The 21,588-nt window shown below is 49.1% G+C and overlaps 1 protein-coding gene across 1 annotated transcript in view; it reads left to right on the plus strand.

The window, feature by feature from the left end:
- Positions 1 to 21,588, plus strand: part of eif2b3 (eukaryotic translation initiation factor 2B, subunit 3 gamma) — a 35,181-nt gene that overhangs the window by 9,580 nt on the left and 4,013 nt on the right. The window contains exons 4-11 of the mRNA XM_076295237.1: positions 1,540 to 1,699; positions 2,055 to 2,166; positions 9,489 to 9,578; positions 13,093 to 13,226; positions 13,589 to 13,779; positions 15,095 to 15,157; positions 15,555 to 15,703; positions 19,631 to 19,734. Of these exons, the coding sequence (XP_076151352.1) occupies positions 1,540 to 1,699; positions 2,055 to 2,166; positions 9,489 to 9,578; positions 13,093 to 13,226; positions 13,589 to 13,779; positions 15,095 to 15,157; positions 15,555 to 15,703; positions 19,631 to 19,734 (1,003 nt within the window). The remainder of the gene's footprint in view (positions 1 to 1,539; positions 1,700 to 2,054; positions 2,167 to 9,488; positions 9,579 to 13,092; positions 13,227 to 13,588; positions 13,780 to 15,094; positions 15,158 to 15,554; positions 15,704 to 19,630; positions 19,735 to 21,588) is intronic.

Consider the following 21,588-nt stretch of genomic DNA (forward strand, 5'->3'; position numbering starts at 1 on the left):
AGCAAAAGACCCCAGACTGTTCCAGTACATCAACTCTTGTGTTCCGAGACCACAGCTGGTCCCGTTGTTTGTACACACTGCCCTTTCCTCTGCAACGTGTGTGTTATTTGGCTTTGTTTAGGAGTTTGTAGTCTCTGAAAATGTAAACTTGTTTTTTTTTTCCTCTCCCTAATTCTCATGCCGTGTTTTGAAGTCTCAGAATGAGCTGTGTTGTTACGAGTGTGTTATTGCTACAGCCGTTTGTCTTTTCTGCATAGAGCTATAGTCTTTTGACTTTTGTGCGTTGCCTTTTTTTTATCTGTTATGACTTTAGGGCAGATCTCCAAACAAATTTCCCCCATTGGCATTTGTGTCAGTTGGATTTGATTTTTCTGGGGGGAAAAAAGTGAATCTGAGAGTGTGAAAAAGAGTGTGATGGTGATCAAATATATTTTTGCACTTTTTTTTGCAATATTGCCCTTTACATGCAAATAGTGCTTTACGGTAGGCTGACTGACACCAGACCAGTTGCTCTGGATATTAGTTCAACTCCGTTGAAGTACAGCAAGTAATTATCTTCTAAATGAAGGTTTTACATGTAGTTCTTTTCTCCATTTCAAAGGAAATACACGTCTGTGCCATTTAAAACTGACGGCATTAGCACAGCCATCAGCAATACCATTACCAACCGTCTGTCTTCATAAAGTCCAATCCATACCGCATAAGCGCTTGCAATTGGCTCCTAGGTTTTTGGTGATTTGGAAATGGGCTTTAATGACGGATCCGCCGTTTCAATTCAAATGTGCTTACAGATTGGTCTTGGTTCACCCAGGGTACTTTTAGGGGCCAGTGCCTCGTATAGTGAATGCGCTGCTTGAACATGACTATAGATGGCACAAACTGTCGACGTACAACTTTTCATCTCAAATTCTGCCTCATTTACCTCCGGATCTGCATCTGGATCAGAGTTGGTTTGATCGTTCCCTTTGTGTGAAGACCCACCTTGGCTGTATCAAGGGTGTGTGCATTCTCCTGTGCATTTGGTTCAAATTGTGATCTTATCTCATGCAGCACAACATGCTATGTGCCCATGATAATCCGTTGTTTGTGAGCATATTGTACAGTTGGTACAGTTGGTGGTTGGAGATATGATTGCTTAAGCAGCACTAGCACACAACTGCTAGAGGCATTCAGGTTGGCCTGTAGGGCAGAACATCCTCTGTATTTGCCCCACTCAGACATGTTAAGCTGTATATAGGCAGTGGAAATGGTAACATGCTGCTGACAAGTTGGTTTGCTATTGTTCTGTCCAAATGCCCGTAACATAAGTTTTTCAGATGAAATCCAAAATACATATGCAACAAAAAAAAACCATGTCATCTTGTACCACCATATAGCTTGTTCCAAACATAATATGTAAATATGTATATAAAACAAAAAATATTTGACAACTTTGGCAAACAGTTGTGTCTGTAGGTTTTTTTTTTGTATGGTCTGTTAGGGCCTTCAGTGACCCATTCTATGTTTTTTTTTTTTTTTTTCTTTCTTTTTTTTCCGCAGACGGACATCTTGGTGGTGAGTTGCGACCTGATCACTGACGTGGCGCTGCACGAGGTGGTCGACCTGTTCCGTGCCCACAGCGCCACCCTCGCCATGCTGATGAGCAAAAGCAACGAATTCACAGAGACCGTCCCTGGCCAGAAGGGCAAGAAGAAAGCGGGTAGGTCCTCTCCCTCCACCATTCAAACCATCTCCAGGCCTTCCTATCTCATTGGATAAACAGAGAGAGAGAGAACGCTTCTGCTTGGAGTCCATCTGAAACTCCATTAGCCCTGAATGTGACTCTGGCATGTCGATTCAAACAGTTTAGCCAAATATTTGCATGCACCTAGAGGTCCGAGGTCTGCCCTGACAAACAGCATGGGTAAGCATCCGTCACAATGATGAAAGACCGCAGGAAAGATGTTTGTACGGTTTATCGATGTGGCTTCGTAAATAAAGCCGACTGCAGGGCAATCGCCCGACATGTGCTCGCAATGCTCCAACAGTCTGCGCTGCTCTTGCTTAACTCGCAGGCGAGCAGAGGGACTTTGTTGGTGTGGACGGCACGGGGAAAAGGCTTCTGTTCATGGCCAACGAGGCAGACCTGGAGGACGGCCTGACCCTCAGGAAGTCCATCATGCGCAAGTGAGTGCCAGTGCCCAACGCCCACCGCACCCCAAGCACCCACCACAGTCATCACACTTCACGGCCAGCTGCCTGTGCCCACAGTTCTCAGCTCATGGGTTTCTACACACACACACACACACACACACACACACACACACACATACTTACACTAGGGATGTGTAACAAATAATAATAATACCAAATAATTTGATATATTCAAACATCTGACAGTGTTTTTCAGTTGTTATTTTGTTATTTGTGTTGAGGATGCATCATCTATTGTAGAGCATAAGGGTTCTGGTCTTTCTTGTACGGGTCTCTAGCATCGCACTCTTTACTTTACCTAAAACCTAACAAAGAAAATGTCTCAGATCCACTGTTTACTGTGACTGCAAGATAACAGTGACTTGGTAAGAGAACTTTTACCATGATTCCGTCTGTTTTAAAATAACTAAATGGGGATATTAATATTTGTGTTGTATATTAACAGGTTATTCAACTCCGTACACACACACACACATGCACACACGCACACACATTAGACACATGTGTAAACATACACTAATATACACACACATGTGCACTGAGAAATACACCCACGTATATCAGTCTGTTCTCGGTTACATGAAGTTATACTTCATGTATCAAGCCTCCAGCCTTGGCCACAGAGCTGTCATTGCATGTGTGTGTGTGTGTGTGTGGGGAGGGGGGGCTGTCTGTGAATGTGTGTGAATATGTGTGTGTGTGTGGGGCTGTCTGTGAATGTGTGTGTGTGTGTGTTTGTGTGTGTGGTGGGGCATAGTGGTGGTGGTGGCGTTAAAGCAGACTTCTCAAGAACAATGGTGGCCTTGACCTCGGCGTTTGTGTGGGATGGAATGAAAACACGGCCCTCCCTGCGCCTGCCCGTCATGAGACCTGCCAATTACCACGGCTGCGCTGGGACTCGCTCCCGCTTCGGCCGCTCGCCGCTCGCTCGCTCGTGCGCTTGTGCGCTCTTTCCCGCTCTCCCCTCCACGCCAGACCTACCCCTCACAATGCAGAGCGGGAACTCTCTCCTCACCATTCACTCTTTGACTTTGTCTTTCTTCTTGCTTGGTTTCTTTAAATTCCACCCATTTTCCGTGTATTTCTCTCTAGCCAACCTCCATGTACTTCTGCCATAGTGGGATCGGCTGCCAGTGATGTGGCTCATCTTTGTTCTTTGTTTCAAATAAATGCCTTTGTTACTGTATACATTTACATACGTGCTATCTCTATATGCAGGCATGTACTGTATGAACGTACTGCACAAATATATTTCCCATTGCCACAGCATACATTCATATTAGTGATCTCTTCCATTCATATGGAAGGGATCAGCCGTGGGAGCAGCCGTGGCCTACTGGTTAGGGTTTCGAAGGGTTGCCAGTTCGAACCCCGAAGGGTTGCCGGTTCGAACCCCGACCAGTAGGAAAAATATGGGCGGGGAAGTGGTTGAGCACTGGTCTACTATGCCCACATCCTTGGCTGAAGTGCCATTAAGCAAGGCACCTAACCCCTCACTGCTCCCCGAGCGCCCGCTGTAGCAGGCAGCTCACTGCTTCAGGTTAGTGTGTGCTTCACCTCACTGTGTGTTCACTGTGTGCTGTGTGTGTTTCACTAATTCACGGATTGGGATAAATGCAGAGACCAAATTTCCCTCACGGGATCAATAAAGTATATATACTTACTTACTTATGGATTCAACTACTTGATCTCTAACCTTACTTGCACCCAAAGTACATTTTCTCTTATATAATGTCTCACCCCATACCAGCCTTGGCCCCTTCCCACAGGGTTGTGCTGCTGCTCAGAGGAGGCTGCTCTGGACCATATGCCCCAGGGCACCAGCGGGCAGGTTGGGTCTGGCCCTCGCTCAGCGATGCCTCTGGGGAGGGGTGGCGTCGGTGTCGTTAGGGCCAGGGAGCTCCGGGAGCGGGCAGACGAGGCGTCCGTTTGGAGCGAGCTCTGTTAGGAGCTCGTAAATACTTCAGGGAGCCAGAGCCACTGTAAATCCTGTCCAGGGCGAGAGGGTCCGCAGCAGCTGTGAGCGAGTGAGTGAGTGAGCGAGTGAGTGAGTGAGCGTGCTGCAAATACAAGCGCCCACACACGCACATGGAGACACACACACACACACACACACACACACACACACACACAGAGGCCTGTATATACATACAGTACATACACACACACCTATATCAACAGACAGTCTGTCCTGCCTTGTGCCTCAGTTTAAAAGCATGCGTACGGTCCATACTTGCACACAAATGACACGCGCTTACTCTAAACTGTTTAGTCTCATTACGCCGTACATGTCCATCGGCCTTCGCCAAGTCAACACCTCCAGCGAATTAGACTCACCTGTGGCGGCTGTTTGTGTCGCCCCAGGCCTGTCTGTGGTTATGCATGACCACGAGCCCAGACCTAACCTGGCTGCTTGCGGAGGACCACTGTCCTGTGTGTGTGTGTGCGTGTGCGTGTGCGTGTGCGTGTGCGTGTGTGTGTGCGCGTGCGTGCGTGCGTGTGTGTGTGTGTGCGCAGCTAGCTGTCTGGCCTCCCCCTCCCCGGCTCCTGCGGCCCTTGTTTGTCTAAGTCGTCTCGACGTCTGCAAGCGTCTGCCATGTATTTATACAGCGCAGACAGCGAGGACGGAGCAGCCACACTCACCTCTCAGCGTCCCCGACCCCAGCACCACTACCCAGCCAGTCCTGCCAATCTGTGTTACACCGTGCGTGTGTGTGTGTGTGTGTGTGTGTGTGTGTGTGTGTGTGTGTGTGTGTGTGTGTGTGTGTGTGTGTCTGGGGAGGGAGGAGTGTGTGTGTGCTCCCAGTGTGTGTGTGTGTGTGTGTGTGTGTGTGTGTGTGTGTGTGTGTGTGTGTGTGTGTGTGTGTGTGTGCACGCCAGCGGTCTAGTTTTTTTCCCCTGCACCAACGAGAACTGCTTTTATTGTGTTGGGGTGTTTATGTGTGTCATGTCTGAATCATCAGGGCAGCCCCCACCCACATTTGAGGCAACACAGATGTCTGCCTGACAGAAGAATAGAAATACCCCCCAATAACCAGTTACCAAAAGTGGATGGGAAACGACTTGGCTAAATACGGAGCTCTCCTAGTTTGTTTGTTTTCACTGTATGCCGTTTATTCCGAGTTAGTGCTCCAAAATGGCGGCTCTGTGGACAACCTCAGGGGTGTGTTGCCCGGCCCCACGTTGTGCCCGCAATGGGGGGGGGGGGTTGGGGGGGGGGCACCGCGTGCCTCTCATTTCCACCTGGGAGCCGGGAACACGCCGCACATGTGATGCTAATTGACCTTTGAATTGATTTCACAGTTCTGAACGGTTCCTACTGATTCCGCTCACCTACACTCTTGCTCTGCTTTCCCGTTCAAATTGGTGGCAGATGAAGAGTCTTCCCTTTCAGTTTCCTCTGACTGAGAGCTACAGTGTGTGTGTGTGCACATGTGTGTTTGTGTGTGTCTGTGTGTTTTACACTCTCACGGTGAGAAATGCAGTAAAGGTTTTACAGATGGTAGAATCCCAAGCCCCAGCATGTTAACACCGCTTCTCAGGCCTCCCGAGTGTGGTGCAGACGTTACACACTGACGTACAGCGTATGCTTCATCCAGCAACAAAAAAAAAGCGTCGCCTCCGATAACGTCCTGGGCAAACTTTGCTTTGTCCAAAATAGATCTCTTGGTGGGAAGTGGGAATCACATGTGTCTGATGGACCTCCGCATCGAACGAATACCCCATTTGCTCCCAGGGGGCATGTGAGCACAGTTTGACCCCTATCTCCTCCCTCCACTCCCCTCCCCTCCCCTTCGCTCCCGAGGCTGTTATGTGCGTAGGTCCGGGGCAAGTGGCGAGAACAAAGGAGCGGGTGTTTGCCGCGGGCCCTCCGGCTAGCCCGGCGGCCTGAGTCAATTTGCCCTGTTGCTGCTGCCGCTGCTGTTGACTCTGACGCTCCCTCTGTCCCTTCAGAGAGGAAAAAAAAGACTGTTTCTGGAGTGCATGACCTCACTGTACCACAATGTGGAGTTGTAGGGAAGGGGGGGTAGAGTGTGTGTGTGTGTGTCAGTGTTTTTTAGTTGTAAGCCATTTAAGCCATTAATGAGTCACACACAGACACATACACACACTCACATTTGCTCACTCACATGCAGGCTGGCAGGCTTTTCCTGAATGTTTCTTTTGTTATTTTCTTCTTTTTTTTTCCTTTTTCCTTTCTTTTTTTCCCTTTCTTCTGTACGCCAGTAGTGAGCCATCCAAACGGGAATGAGGAGAGCTGTGAGGAAATCCAGTGACATCAGAGGACCGAGACGTTATGAGAAAGTATTTAGTGCCGAAATCTGTTTTCCATCAGGAGCAGGAAACAACATTGGTTGGCTAAATATCACCGCTACAGTTGCATTTCTAAGAACTTGCCATTTGTATTGCAGATTTTTATTGCGCAGGTCACACAAGCCCCCGCAAGCATTGACTTAATCCCATTGTTTAGTTCCGATCACTCTGGAGTAGTCTAGACAGACTTCATTCATGTTCTTTGTTCTTTTCATCATGGTAGTACTAGCCACACACAGCCAAATGTAGGTTAGCGTGCTAGCATGGTGTATGTCAGTAAAGAAAATCATAAGGCCCTGAGCCAGCCTGGTCTGATTGCTTTTTAAAAAAAATCCAGGGCCACTTCATTAGCAGCACCTCTCAATCAAGATCAGCACTCTACTGTATTGGATCCCTGCACAGCTTCGTACCCATAAAGCCCCGCCCCGCACACTCATCCACTTACACACACATTCCCTGCCCATGGTCACCATACAGTCACACACACACACACACACACACACACACACACACACACACATATACACATACATGCATGTCTAGTCATACACACAGACACATTTACAGTTTTTCCCTCAAAGACACAGTCATCGGCCCCACACACAATCCCATGTGTGCGCACACACACCCACAAACACTCAGACACACACTCATTCTCACAGGTGCCAAACCATGATGTCACTTGTTGGGTGTTCCCATAAATCTCAGTCATGCTTTTATTCGCCGTTCTCCTCCTGGATGCTGGCCTACACTACACTACACACACACACACACACACACACACACACACACACACACACACACACACACAGCTCAGTATACACTTACAGCAACCTGTTGGCCCATACCGTGCCTATGTGTGTTTGTGTGTCTGTACTGTATGAGCGCACATTCTGGAGCCATATGTGGTCGTGTGAGGTGGAATATTCCTCTGTCAGTTCGCACACCTCCCTGCTTTTCAGGAATTCGGCATGAGGAGCCCCACGCTGAGGCCTGGAGGAACAGCTCAGAAGTCATCATAATCTGCTTATTAACCCCCCCCCCACGCCTACACACACACACACACGTACACACACATACTCACACTGATGCACACATACTCTCCTCCCTCCGTGGCATGATTTATATGAGGCTCCATCTGGTTTACAGATTGGCGCCAGCAGCAGTCCTGCAGGCTGATGCTCCATGGTGTCAGAGGGCATTCAGCGCCCCCTCATACACACACACATGCACGCACACACGACACACGCACACACACACAAACACACGCACACAGACGCACAGAGGAGCTCAGGTCGTGTGCTGGGGAGGGGACAGGAGGGCATGGTTTTCTTACACTCGCGCATCATAAATGTCTCCAGCAGGATGGGATGAGGCCCTCTGCTCAGCCACACACACACACACACACACACACACACACACATACATACTCATACTGACAAACATGAGCAGAGATGTACTGTACAGACGCACTGTGCACCCCTGTGAGGTTGTTAACCGCTGCACCGCTGATGACTGATGGCAGCCCAGCGAAGTGGTGGATCCAGCACTTTTAATGGTGTGTTCAACTCGACGTACAGACGCCGCTCTGTCATTTTTGGCCTTGTCCACTTTTACGGCCAGAGTCTGGGACCATTTAGTGCGCTAATGAAGCTTACTGTTTCTTCAGCTTTATTTTCCTCCGGAGCGTCCTCGCCATATCTGTCACTGTTTTGCAGAAGGAGACAAGGCGAATAAAAACCGCTCACAAACACCCAGCCTTTCTATGTGTCCGCTGATGGACGCCCGCTGGGCGAGGGCAGCACATCAGGTTTGCGTTAGGCGAGCCCAGCGTTCAAATACAGGCCGGATCCTGCGGCGTCGCCGGCCAGCGTCCTCTTACTCGAGTGCAGCAGCCGTGTGCCGCGTGCCTGTCGTGACTGGGTAGAGGTTAGTTTCGCAACAGGTGCTACTTTGGTTTCTGTCCTACTACCTGGAGATGGGTTTTTCCCTCTTTTTACCACATCCTCTTCTCCTCCCTCCCTCATCTTCTTCTCCTCCCTCTCTCTTCTTCTCTCCTCCCTCACTCACTCACTCCCTCACCTCATTCTCTCCCTCTCACCCTCTCTAGTCCCCACCTCACTCTCTCACTTCCCTCTCCTCCTTACTCCTTCTCTTTCTCTCTCTCTCTCTCTTGCACACACTCTTCTTTTCTCCCTCTCTCCCTCTGGGCCATGTTGATTGCTCACAGGAGGTCTGTGGATGGCTCCAGCAGTAGCGTTGTTGTGTCAGTGTCCTGCTGTTGTGTCAGTGTCCTGCTGTTGTGTCAGTGTCCTGCTGTAAAGCCGCTGGGGGTCTGGCAGCCTTGGCATCTGGCCAGCTGCAGCAGTTGCAGCGCTGGGGGCCTTTTGACGGGGGGGGGGGCACTGACTCTGAGGCCGTCTGATGTGTCCTCGTAAAGGAGACGGTGGAAGCCAGGCCGTCCGTTAGAGCTTGGGTGCCCGCCGTCGCTTTCCCAAAGTTCCTCTCGCAGACGTGTCACTTCCCCTCAGCCCCTGCCAGAGCAGATGGTCCCCTGGAAGCACCTCGAAAAAGGCCAATTAAGATGTGGACTGGGTAGGTAAGGGTAAATTAGAGACCGCACCACAACCCAAACCCAGACCAGCTTCACCGTGTAATTAGGAAGCATCTGTCCTCAACCAAGAGGGAAAAAATGGGTTTCTGTTTTTGTTGTTGGTGTTGGTTATTTTGATGTTTCAGATCCCGCGTCTGGTTTTTCTACCCTGGGGCACTGTTGTGGGTTTGCTGTATCAGATTTCATCATATTGCAGTCCTTGGGTAGAGTTTTATTGGCATTCTTAAATCACTTTCTGATCTCTGCCTCCTCCCCTCTCTCTCTCTTTCTCTCTGTCTCTCTCTCTCTCTCTCTCTCTCTCTCTCTCTCTCTCTCTCTCTCTCTCTCTCTCTCTCTCTCTCTCTCTCTCTCTCTCTCTCACTCACAGACATCCCAGGATGCACATCAAGACAGGCCTGTTGGATGCCCACCTGTACTGCCTGAAGAGATCTGTGGTCGACTTCTTAGTAGACAACAAGTAATGGGATTTTCCCACTCTGTTAACAGTCTCACACCTCCTTGCTCTGTTAACCCTTCTCGCGTCAGCCCTATCATCAGTTCTAACAGAGCACGTCTCCCAGTGATGCTAACAACACGGCTTCTCCTCCTCCTCCTCCTCCTTCTCCTCCTCCTACTCTTCCTCCTCCTCTCTCACACGCATGGCCCAGACTTAGCACAACATCTGCTAAGCCTATTCTCGGGGAGAACACCAAGCGTTAGCGTGTTAGCGTAGCCATGTAGAGCAGCAAGGCTTTGAGTCCGGCTTAGGTGTTTAAGCGAGGTGTTAAGTACTTTTACAACCTGTCACCTTCCAGGTTTATGGTCACTGCATCCACCCCACACACAGACACACACACACACACACACACACACACACACACACACACACACACACACACACACACACACACACACACACACACGCTCACACACTCACAAACCCACACACCCACACACTCCACCCTGCAATCGCCCTGTGTGTCCGAGCCTGTCATTCACAAACGTTCACTTTCTCATTCATTTTTTTTCCGCTTTGATCTTCAAAGACCCTCTTTAATTGCTGAGGTACACTTTTGTCATTTTGAGTTTTTTAACGTCTCTAAACATAAAGGAGCGTAATGTAAAGTGACAGTTCAAGAGGGCGAAAGCTTGCAGTCTCCCCAACCGCTCCTCCACCCTTCCATCTTCTCTATGTCCCTTTTGAGTTGCTCGATTGTGAACCGGGTGTCTGTCAGCCCAGGCCTCCTTGACTAGTCCCCCCCCCCCCCGCCTCCTCTACCCCACTTCCATGCTGAGGAGGACCCAGAGTACCTCCACCCCTCCTCTCCCCCACTTCCATGCTGAGGAGGACCCAGAGTACCTCCACCCCTCCTCTCCCCCACCTCCATGCTGAGGAGGACCCAGAGTACCTCCACCCCTCGGCCCCCCTCTCTGGGGGCTCCCAGCCCTGGCTTTGTGCAGCTCTGCCGGGCTTTGTGCCGGACTCTCAACAGCCTCTTGGGGAGAGCTGAAGGTAGAGGCTGCGTTGAGCTCATCAGCTCGGTGTCCCTCACACACACTGTGGGCTTTCTCTTCCTCTTGCTCGCTCTCTCTCTCGCTCTCTCTCTCTCGCTCTCTCTCTCTCTCTCTCACTCTCTCTCTCTCACTCTCACCCTTACTCTCCCCCTGTCTCTGAAGACGGAGCCCAGTCACTCTGTTTTGACATTTGAATTTGTGGAGCCACTGATGTAAATATAATTTTCTGGAGGCTGACCCTGCCATTCTAACCCCCCCACCCCACACACACACAATTGCGCTCCTCTCCTCTCCTCCTCCTGTGCTGCCGCGCTCCTCTCCTCTCCTCCTCCTGTGCTGCCGCGCTCCTCTCCTCTCCTCCTCCTGTGCTGCCGCGCTCCTCTCCTCTCCTCTCCTCCTCCTGTGCTGCCGCGCTCCTCTCCTCTCCTCTCCTCCTCCTGTGCTGCCGCGCTCTTTCTTTCATCAAAGTATGCTGACGTTTTTTTCTTCAGTGTTCGGTTCTCCTTTCTCACTCTCCTTTCAGGTCTCCATTTGAGTCTGTCTTTTGGTCCAGCCCCTACCCCCCCACCCCCTCCTGCTCTCTCTCTCTCTCTCTCTCTCTCTCTCTCTCTCTCTCTCTCTCTCTCTCTCTCTCTCTCTCTCTCTCTCTCTCTCCATCTCTGTCTCTCTCTCTCTCGCTCGCTCGCTCGCTCCCTCCCTCGGCCCTATCAAAAGCTATATGCAGTGCAGTTCTGAAGGAGGAAAATGGACACAGCGTATCTGTTGTTTCTTTTTCCGCTTTCACATGGAAATTGTAATCTGGCTTCAAAAGTGAGTAAGACAGTGAGCGGTGGGGCACACAACAGACAGGGACGCCACTAACGCCCCGCGACTGACCGCACACAACAGACAGGGACGCCACTAACGCCCCGCGACTGACCGCACACAACAGACACGGACGCCACTAACGCCCCGCGACTGACCGCACACAACAGACAGGGACGCCACTAACGCCCCGCGACTGACCGCACACAACAGACAGGGACGCCACTAACGCCCCGCGACTGACCGCACACAACAGACAGGGACGCCACTAACGCCCCGCGACTGACCGCACACAACAGACACGGACGCCACTAACGCCCCGCGACTGACCGCACACAACAGACAGGGACGCCACTAACGCCCCGCGACTGACCGCACACAACAGACAGGGACGCCACTAACGCCCCGCGACTGACCGCACACAACAGACACGGACGCCACTAACGCCCCGCGACTGACCGCACACAACACACAGGGACGCCACTAACGCCCCGCGACTGACCGCACACAACAGACAGGGACGCCACTAACGCCCCGCGACTGACCGCACACAACAGACAGGGACGCCACTAACGCCCCGCGACTGACCGCACACAACAGACAGGGACGCCACTAACGCCCCGCGACTGACCGCACACAACAGACAGGGACGCCACTAACGCCCCGCGACTGACCGCACACAACAGACAGGGACGCCACTAACGCCCCGCGACTGACCGCACACAACAGACAGGGACGCCACTAACGCCCCGCGACTGACCGCACACAACAGACAGGGACGCCACTAAAGCCCCGCGACTGACCGCACACAACAGACAGGGACGCCACTAACGCCCCGCGACTGACCGCACACAACAGACAGGGACGCCACTAACGCCCCGCTCTGAGACCTGACCGCACACAACAGACAGGGACGCCACTAACGCCCTAAGTGCCCTTGAGCAAGGCACCTAACCACTCACTGCTCCCCGAGCACCGCTGTGGTTGCAGGCAGCTCACTGCGCCGGGATTAGTGTGTGCTTCACCTCACTGTGTGCTGAGTGTGTTTCACTAATTCACGGATTGGGTTACATGCAGAGACCAAATTTCCCTCACGGGATCAAAAGAGTATATATATACTTATACTTAACGCCCCGCTCTGAGACCAGGTCTCGGTGCCCGCTCCTGTTTGAACATGTCAAAAACAGCACAATTGGTGTTATTTCTCTGGGCCTATAGTCTTTGCCTTGTTAAGATATCATGTGCAAAATGACCTCTAACTAACTGTGGGGGGGGGGGGGTTGATTTGAAAAAAGTTGTAATGGCATGCACTGCACCACTGTCTGTATGTCTTGTTCTAGAGGTGTGTCCCAAAAACATGTTGTTTTGTTGCGTGCTACACATCAGGCTTGAATTGAGCCGAGTGCTATATCCAACCCTGCCGCGGTGTTGTCTTAAGTGTCTTAATTGAGCCGAGTGCTATATCCAACCCTGCTGCGGTGTTGTATTAAGTGTCTTAATTGAGCCGAGTGCTATATCCCTGCCGTGGTGTTGTCTTAAGTGTCTTAATTGAGCTGAGTGCTTCATCCAACCCTGGTGCGGTGTTGTCTTAAGTGTCTTAATTGAGCTGAGTGCTACATCCAACCCTGGTGCGGTGTTGTCTTAAGTGCCTTAACTGGTCTCTTCATGCTCAGGTCCATCTCTTCCATCCGAGGGGAGTTGGTGCCTTTCTTGGTTCGGAAGCAGTTCTCCAAGTCCATTAACTCACAGAGACCTAAAGATGACAGTGATCAGGACCAGAAGAAGAAGGAACGGAATGCAAACCTTGGTAAGTACGGTAGTAATGCTCTCTTAATAGCCCATGCCACAGAGCATATTGTATTCCTATATTAATTATTACATATTAATACACCCTGTTAGTACAATCTATGTTCTGCATGGTGTGGTAAGTGGCAATGCATCTTTTGTTTCATGGCTGCCACTTGTACACCTGCTAAACACTACAATCATTAACATGATGTAAGTTCCATAGATATAACAGTGTCATGCAACCAACAATACACATCTTCTCATTGCACCCAAACAGACACCCTCATTATCCATGTCTACACACTCTTCTTCTCTCTCCCTCCCTCCCCCACTCCTCTTTCTCCTCTCTCCTCCCTCTCTCCTCCCTCCTGCTCTTCGTAGACATCCTCATGTCCTGTAAAGATGACAGCCTGCTCCAGCTGGCCCGCGAGCGCTCCTGTTGGAATGACCACCGCGGTGACATGAGCGAGGCGTACCACGGCGGCAAGCTGCGCTGCTACATGCACCTGATGGAGGAGGGCATGTGCTACCGCGTCAACACGCTGGCCGCCTACATCGAGGCCAACCGCATGGTGAGCACCGCTCTCCGTCTCCCATGGGTGAAAGGGAAAAGATTGAGCTGGTGTAGATGTCCACAGTGGAAATACATTTCTGAAAGGGTTGTCCTGGTCAAGCTGGCATACTTGCGAGTCCGTACCATAGGTAGGAAACTGAGAAAAGGTCTCTGCCTAGTCCTCAGTTCAGCGCACTGAAGACGGTTTAGATCAGTGGTTCCCAAACTTTTAACAGGCATGTAACCCCTGAGACATTATGATCTTCCGGAGTACCCCCAACACCACCAATTGTTAACAAGTTTTTTTTTAAATTGTTTTATTAATATTTATTTTTATCAATTTTGTCGAGAAAAGTGAATAGGATCATAAACATATGATACAAATCTCATCAATAGTCAACATATGATAGGCCTACAAATGTGCTGAATATAATGATTTTAAATAGATCTGCACCTAATCTCATACACAATCGTCTTGTTGAATGCAGTGATCTTATCTGCTAGGTGCTTGTCTTTGCCTTGTAACTGGAAATTACTCTCATTGCTCTCAACTCATTGAGCTTTCCAAATATATCGCTAAAATAGGCCATCTTCGTCAAGAAATGTTCATTAGTGAACGTGCTTGCAGATTCAAACATGCGCTCTTCCTCCAAGAAGAGGCGACTCGGAGCTCAAACACGCGACAGCACTTTACCTGGGGAAAGCCTTGCCTCGCTGTGAAACAGTACAGCCTTTTGGTCAGCTCCCATCTCCTCTCAAAGTGCGGAGAATAGACACGCTTTTAAGGGCCGGGTCTTGATGAAATTCACCACTCTCACAACCTCGTTCAAAATCTCATTCAGGTCGGGACTAACTAAGCTGCCTTGACACGAGCGCTTCCCTATGAATAACACAGTGCGTCCGTTGTGCATCGGGTGCTACCTGGGCCTGTTTTTCACGTCAGTTCGCGCCCCACCTGGCATGTCTCCGCGGCCCACAGTTTGAGAAACGCTGTTTTAACCTCTCTGTCTCCACTCTGGAATATTTTGTTAATGCGGAGAAAATACGTTTTTAATGTGCAGTGCAAATGCGGAAGTTAAGTTACCAACGTAGGATAGAGAAAACGTTTGAAATGGCATAAGTTATGACTTAGATATTTTTTCGCGTACCCCCTGAAATCAGTCCACGTACCCCAGTTTGACAACCGTGGGATTAGATGAATCAAAGGTGTCCCAAGTGCGCTGTTAAAGATCAACTTTGGCCAATACCCTGTGGAGGTTAGCTCTTTTTAGGAACTTTAAGAACAAGTAAATGCCCTGAGAGTTACATCATGCCCTGTGTGCTGTGTGGTACAGGCTCCCAAGCTGTTTGATGATCCTCCTGTCCACCCGTCCGCTGTGGTGTCAGAACGCAGTCAGGTAAGCCAGCACCTTCCTGGGCCTATGGTGCTCAGCACACGCAAACACCTATGCTTGTGTAGGTGATTCATTTTGTAGCAGAAGGGGTCCAAAGTCTCTCTCTCTCTCTCTCTCTCTCTCTCTCTCTCTCTCTCTCTCTCTCCCTCTCTCTCCCTCTCCTCTCTTTTTCTACCTGTCTATGTGTCCGTCTCTCTTAGTTTTGTTTATAATTAGGTAATCCAGGTTTAATCCATTAGGTAAGGCTCACATTGTGAAGAGCATGCTGTTCAAGTGATAAGCCAGCCTCTATCTGTGAAATAAAAATGTAGTTGTGTTTCGAGCTCTTGAGGATCAAGTGGCTGGCTAAGTCATCGTAATCCTTTCGAGCTGTAATTATGTCTGTTTTGTCTCTGGAAAGGTTGGAGCTGACAGTATAATTGGAGCCTCCTGTCAGATAGCCGACAAGACCTCCATTAAACGCTCAACGATTGGCGCATCTACCACAGTCAAGGAGAAGGTTAAGATAACCAACTCCATCATAATGAATGGTGTAACCATCGAGGAAGGGTAAGTTTTCTTTCTCTCTCTCTCTCTGCAGCATGTCTTTCTCTGTCTGGTCTAATACATGTCATGGTGGATAGGCCAGCTTCCAACTTCCTTAACCACTAACCAGGCATCAGACTCAGGCATCTTGCAAGTGCTTTTCTGCAAAGGAACGCTGAGTCTACGCTCTAGCTTTCAACACGGTCACCACACTCCGCTAGTGCCACGTTTAATGAAAAATGTGTATTTAAGTGACACTTGAGACATTTCTCAGAGCAGAGATATTCCAAAAACAAACAAAGGAGTTGAAATGGGTGCCTCGCAAAAGCTGAGAAATGTTCAATTGTGAAACTGTCAAATTTGAAAAATTTAGATTTTCTTGTCTTTTCATAGAGAACTAATTTCAAATGCTGCACTGATAAAATGTCTGGTCACTTTAAGACCCAAAATGTACTCTAAACATGCGATTGTGTTGTCAGCCAAGGTATCTCTCAGCAGTTTGGACTTGGCACTTTTTTTCCACACGGTGAAAGTCTCCGACAAAGTGGTTAATGCTGGTTTAAGTGCTTAGTGTGAGGGAACAGGTGAGGGGACTTTCTCTTCTTTTCTCAAAAAGCCTTGTTGCAGTGCTTACACTGAACAAAAAACCCTGTTTTTGAAGAAGCACTCTGGGGGACGGGGCTTTGCTCCGTGGCCTGCGGGCGAGACTTGGGGCTGGATGGGATGGGACTGTTCGGGGGGGGGGGGGGGGGGGGGGGGGGCAAGACTAGTCCCACTCTTGTTGTGTTGACAAAAAACAGAAACGTATGTTGTGAAATGTGAATGGCTACTCGGTGACCCTGAACAAGGTCACATTTCAGCACACACAGATAGGTGATGAATATAGATACAAAGCCCCCATTCCACACACACACACACACACACACACCCCTCCCAACCCCTGTTTCATTCTAGGGAAGTAACCTTTTCTTTTCACATCAATTTTCATGTTGTCAGATGAACAACAGTACTGAAAGCATCGGGCATGTCATGTAGCCAGTACGCAACATTTAACGCAACATTTGTTTCACTTCTTTTGGATCACAGACTCATTCTTGCCAGCGGTCTTTTCTTTCAGACACTTGCTAATTTCTTTTCTCGTTTTCGTTCTTTTTTTTTTTTTTGTCTCTTCCCCCACCACCAACCCCCACCCCACCCCAAACGGAAAGAATTTAGATTAAAGCTGATTTTGAGTAAATGACGTCCTTGCTCGCTTTTGTGGAAGTCTGAGGATAACATGAATTGTTGTGAGGGAGCACTGTGAAGTAGAAAAAAGGAGTCTGTTATTTTAAATCCTGGGGAAGGGCTTTTGGTCTGAGCACTGGCTCCCCCCAAGAACCAAAGCCCAGAGCCAGCATGGCTACCCTCATCGCCAAGCTAGTGCGCGCATAAAAGGAAAGGAAAGAAAGAAAAGGAGTAAAGAAAGAAAGGACAGAAAAGAAAGAATGAAACAGCAATTCTTTTAGAACATAAAAAATGTAAGAAGGGATTAGCAAATCCCTGGCATGTTAAAGAAGGCACTTGCATTTTTTTTCACCCTTTGTTTGCATGTAGGAGTGCTTGTTTACAAAGTGTTGGATTTTGTGTGTGTGTGTTTGTGTGTTTGTAAGGGGGATGAGTATGGGTAGAGTATAGGGGTTGGGAAGAGTGTGTGTGTGTGTGTGTGTGTGCGTGCGTGCGTGCGTGTGTGAATGTATGTGTGTGTGTGTGTGTGTGTGTGTGTGTGTGTGTGTGTGCGTGTGTGTGTGTGTGTGCGCGTGTGTGTGTGTGTGTGTGTGCTGTGCGTGTGTGTGTGTGTGTGTGTGAATGTGTGTGTGTGCGTGCGTGTGAGTGTGTGTGTGTGTGCGTGTGCGTGTGCGTGCTCTAGGGGTGGGGGGTCATAGTGAGGAGGAGCATGGTGTTAGTAATTAGTGGTATTTCAGCAAAGCTTCTTTGGTGGTCTCTCTGTTTAAAAAACGCCAATCCTTGTAATCTCCCATCACCCTGAACCCGACATCCTCCCTCGCTCTCTCTCTCTCTCTCTCTCTCTCTCTCTCTCGCTCTCTCTCTCTCTCTGTTTGTGTGCGTCTTACTTTCTCTATCTCTCTCTCTCTTTTGTCTTTTTGCACGTGTTCACATTCTCGTCCTTTGCTCGGCGTCCCCTTCACTGCCAGCACCTGAATAGAATGCCCATGTGCCTCTGCCAAGGCAAACCTGCCCATGTGAATGGTGGCAGGACTGGACATGTCACACTCACACACATTCAGAGATAGCAGACCTGGTCTACCGCTCGCCAACTGCATATCTCTCTCTCTCTCTCTCTCTCTCTCTCTCTCTCTCTCTCCCCCTCTCTCTCTCTCTCTCTCCCCCTCTCTCTCTCTCTCGCTCTCTCTCTCTCTCTCTCTCTCTCTCGCTCTCTCTCTCTCTCCCCCTCTCTCTCTCTCTCTCTCTCTCTCTCCCCCTCTCTCTCTCTCTCTCTCTCCATCTCTCTCCATCTCGCAGTTTTTCGCTCTCTCTCTTTCTGAATTCAAATAAGTCTCATTGCTATGAAAAATAAACACATGGTCATATTGCCAAGGCATGACTGTAGCGAACAGAACATAACAAGTAAATATTGGGTATTGTTCAGCTCTTTCTTTCTCTTTCTCTCTCTCTCTCTCTCTCTCTCTCTCTCTCTTTCTCTCGCTCTTTCTCTCGCTCTGTCAGCTTATCTCAGTCCATCTCCTCCAGCCTGACTCTCTCTTGCAGTCAGACTGTGGGAGTGGGCCAAGCCATGTGTGCCATCGCCACCCAGGAGCCTTTATTTCCTATTGTAGCGATGTGTGAAGATAGCGCTTTAGACAGATCCCGGAGCATGCGGCCCAGCTTTTTTCCCGCCAAGCTTTAAAAGGCAGATCAGCGATTTGTTGCTCTTCAGCAGTTCTAGCACAGAGGAGACCTCTGCTGCCCTCAGTGTTTACTAAGTGGGAATATTTCACCATGGTCATGCAGATGCGGGCCACTGTAGAGCTCTCATTCCTGCTAGATTCACACGTTCTCGTGTTCAGCTTGCTCACACTGTGCCAAAGGGACTGTCAAGCAGACACATGCATGCACGCCACACTCAGGCACACACACACACACACACACACACACACACACACACACACACACACACACACACAGGATACACACCCTCTCATGCACGACGATGCCACAGCATTTTTTGATGGCATTGTTGTCGCTCGCTTGCACACAAACGTGGGGAAGCTGGTGTTGTTTTTTAATATATATGCTAATACTTTCTTCAGGAAAATAAAACAAGCTTGGCAGAAAAAAAGAAAAACTCTGAGGTATTAAGTTTCCTCGGTTGGGGGGAGGGGGGGTGTAGAAAGGGACAAGAGCCTCAGCTGTGTAATTATCAGAATACATGAAAGCTGAAGGTTCATGGCGAATATGTTTCGACGGTGAGGGGGTGGGGGGTGGGGGGGGTTGAAGAGTGAAATTGGCCCAAGCAAGTCGAGTAAACATTAAACTGTGCAAATAAAGTTTTATGGTGCCAAAGTGATCCCAGGAAAATATTATTCTTTGAATGCTGTAAACATACAGCATATTGCGTGTGTGTGTATGTGTGCGTGTGTGTGTGTGTGTGTGTGTGTGTGTGTGTGTGTGTGTGTGTGTGTGTGTGTGTGTGTGTGTGTGTGTGTGTGTGTGTGTGTGGAGACACATAAGGCACAAAGCTCTGTCACACAAGTCTGAAATGTGTGTGTCACTCTTCCCACACATGCTGACCCAGGGATAGTGTTTGGTGTGGAGGAGTCTACGTGGTGTCTCCTTTCTCTTTAACTTCATGGTTACCACAGTGTGTGTGTAGGCAACATTCTAGCCTTGAAGTGTGTCTGTGTGTCTGTTTCTCCTGTATAATGGTAGTGTATTATTTCTTTTTCTGTCTAGGTGTAACATCCAGGGCAGTGTGATCTGCAGCAACGCAGTGATTGGGCGCAGTGCTGACATTAAGTACTGTTTGGTGGGAAGCAGCCAGCGCATAGAGCCAGAGGGTGAGCACCGAACACCAATCCACCACTCCACACTTTTACCCCTGCACACACACACACACACACACACACACTGCTCTGAACACACACCTTAGTGTGTGTGTGTGTGTGTTTGTGTGTGTGTGTTCCTTTCAGTCAACTTCTGTTTATGTGTGTGAGTGTTAAACAGAGAGAGGGAGAGAGTGAGCCGTGGCTTGTAATCTGCTTTAATAGCGCATTAAAACCAAAGCTTATGTGTACAATTGAGCTTTATTTTTAATATTCTTAATCCGCTCAGTCTTAAATCAGACTGTGGGCTTTGCATGGGTGTGTGAGAGTGAATGCAAACCTGTGTGTGTGTCTGTGTGTGTGTGCTTGTGTGTGGCTGGAGGCTGTTGTATTCCGGGTGGTCCGAGCCCTGGTCTCTAACCTCTCCATCAATGACACCGCCAGAGGCAGACTTAAGATGTCCAGAGACTGCCCAGGCCTAATTGACTGAACAACAGGGTGTTGCTGCTCCACACACCCCCGCCTCCGAACTGCAACAATTTCCAGCCTCCATACCCTAGCCCACCCCCAACCCTCCTCTCCTACCCCCCACCCCCCCCCCGCCTCACCATTCTCTGACCACTGTATGGGGTATCAAAGTGCGACTGGACCTGATTAGCCCAGCATAACCTCCAAAGGCTGGGGCACACAGACCTACTGCCAGAAATCCCAAAGTTAGACTGCTGTACAACACCCCCAAGCCAACCACACACACACTAATACATCACACACAGCCCGCTATTCAGTCAAAATCTACAAGCCTCACTAAGGACCACCATTCAAAGATATCGCCCAGAATAAAGGAAAGAACCCAGCACTGAGGTTATTGTAACCTATTATTTAAAAGGCATTTCTTATAATAACTGCAATAAATATCCTGCCCCAAGGAGCCCAGGGGATGACAGGCGGTCCCTCTGAGACTTCTGAAGCAGAGTCATCATCTTAATTTAATAGGGAAAAAAATAAACTCATCAAAGTGCCAAGTTGCCCTGTAGTTTTGATGTCCCTACCCTCCTGAAATAACGAGCACTTGCAAGCCTTTGAAGCTACTTGAAAGCTGTGCTCCGTTTTAGATGGTTTTGGCACCAGCGTTAAAAAAAAAAAAAAAATCCCAGCCTCTAAACCAAGGATACCACTATAAATAAGATTTGAATGACATTTCAATATGATGACGGTATTAGTACAGATTAAAGAAGCGCTTGAAAGAACACACAGAATCCCAAGTCCACGCCCTGCCTTTCTTCCCTCTGGATGCTGTCGGCAGGCAGGACACTCGTGGGGATAACATGTCCTCTCTGCAGGCCAGTAGCCCTCGCTAATCACTGAGCCGAAGACTGACAGGAACACTACAGGTGGAACTACACGCCAATGAACCACAAGTGTGGCTCTATCCAACTCTGTTGTGCAGTTAGTGTCATCATCACCGTACCGAAGTTATGACTTCCATTATGATGCCCACCGTAAATATCTCGATACCGATACTGAAACGATACCACAGCAGAGACCCAAAACGTCAGGAAAAGTAATGGAATAAGAGATGTGAGAGATCCTCTTTCATCTGACCATCCTGTTTCTGCTCTGCTTTTTCAACACTTACCAAATTGTATTGTGATATGATTGCCATAATATTTAAACCATGAATACTTTTATTATCTACTTTAATACATTGATCATGCACAGCCATGCACAGCCATGTTTCTGTTTATGGTATTTAGGAGACGCTTTTGTTCAAAGCGACTTACAGTATACAAACTGGGAACGTAAGCTGAGTAATGGAAATGGGATAGCAATTTGCAGATCCAGTATGTGTCCTGTAGGCCAAAATGAAGG

The sequence above is a fragment of the Alosa pseudoharengus genome, unplaced genomic scaffold (assembly GCF_046254945.1).
Source record: "Alosa pseudoharengus isolate Yale_2024_CS ecotype anadromous, Long Island Sound unplaced genomic scaffold, YU_APseudo_1.1 YU_APseudo_1.1_scf_2, whole genome shotgun sequence".
In the NCBI taxonomy this organism is placed as follows: Eukaryota; Metazoa; Chordata; class Actinopteri; order Clupeiformes; family Clupeidae; genus Alosa; species Alosa pseudoharengus.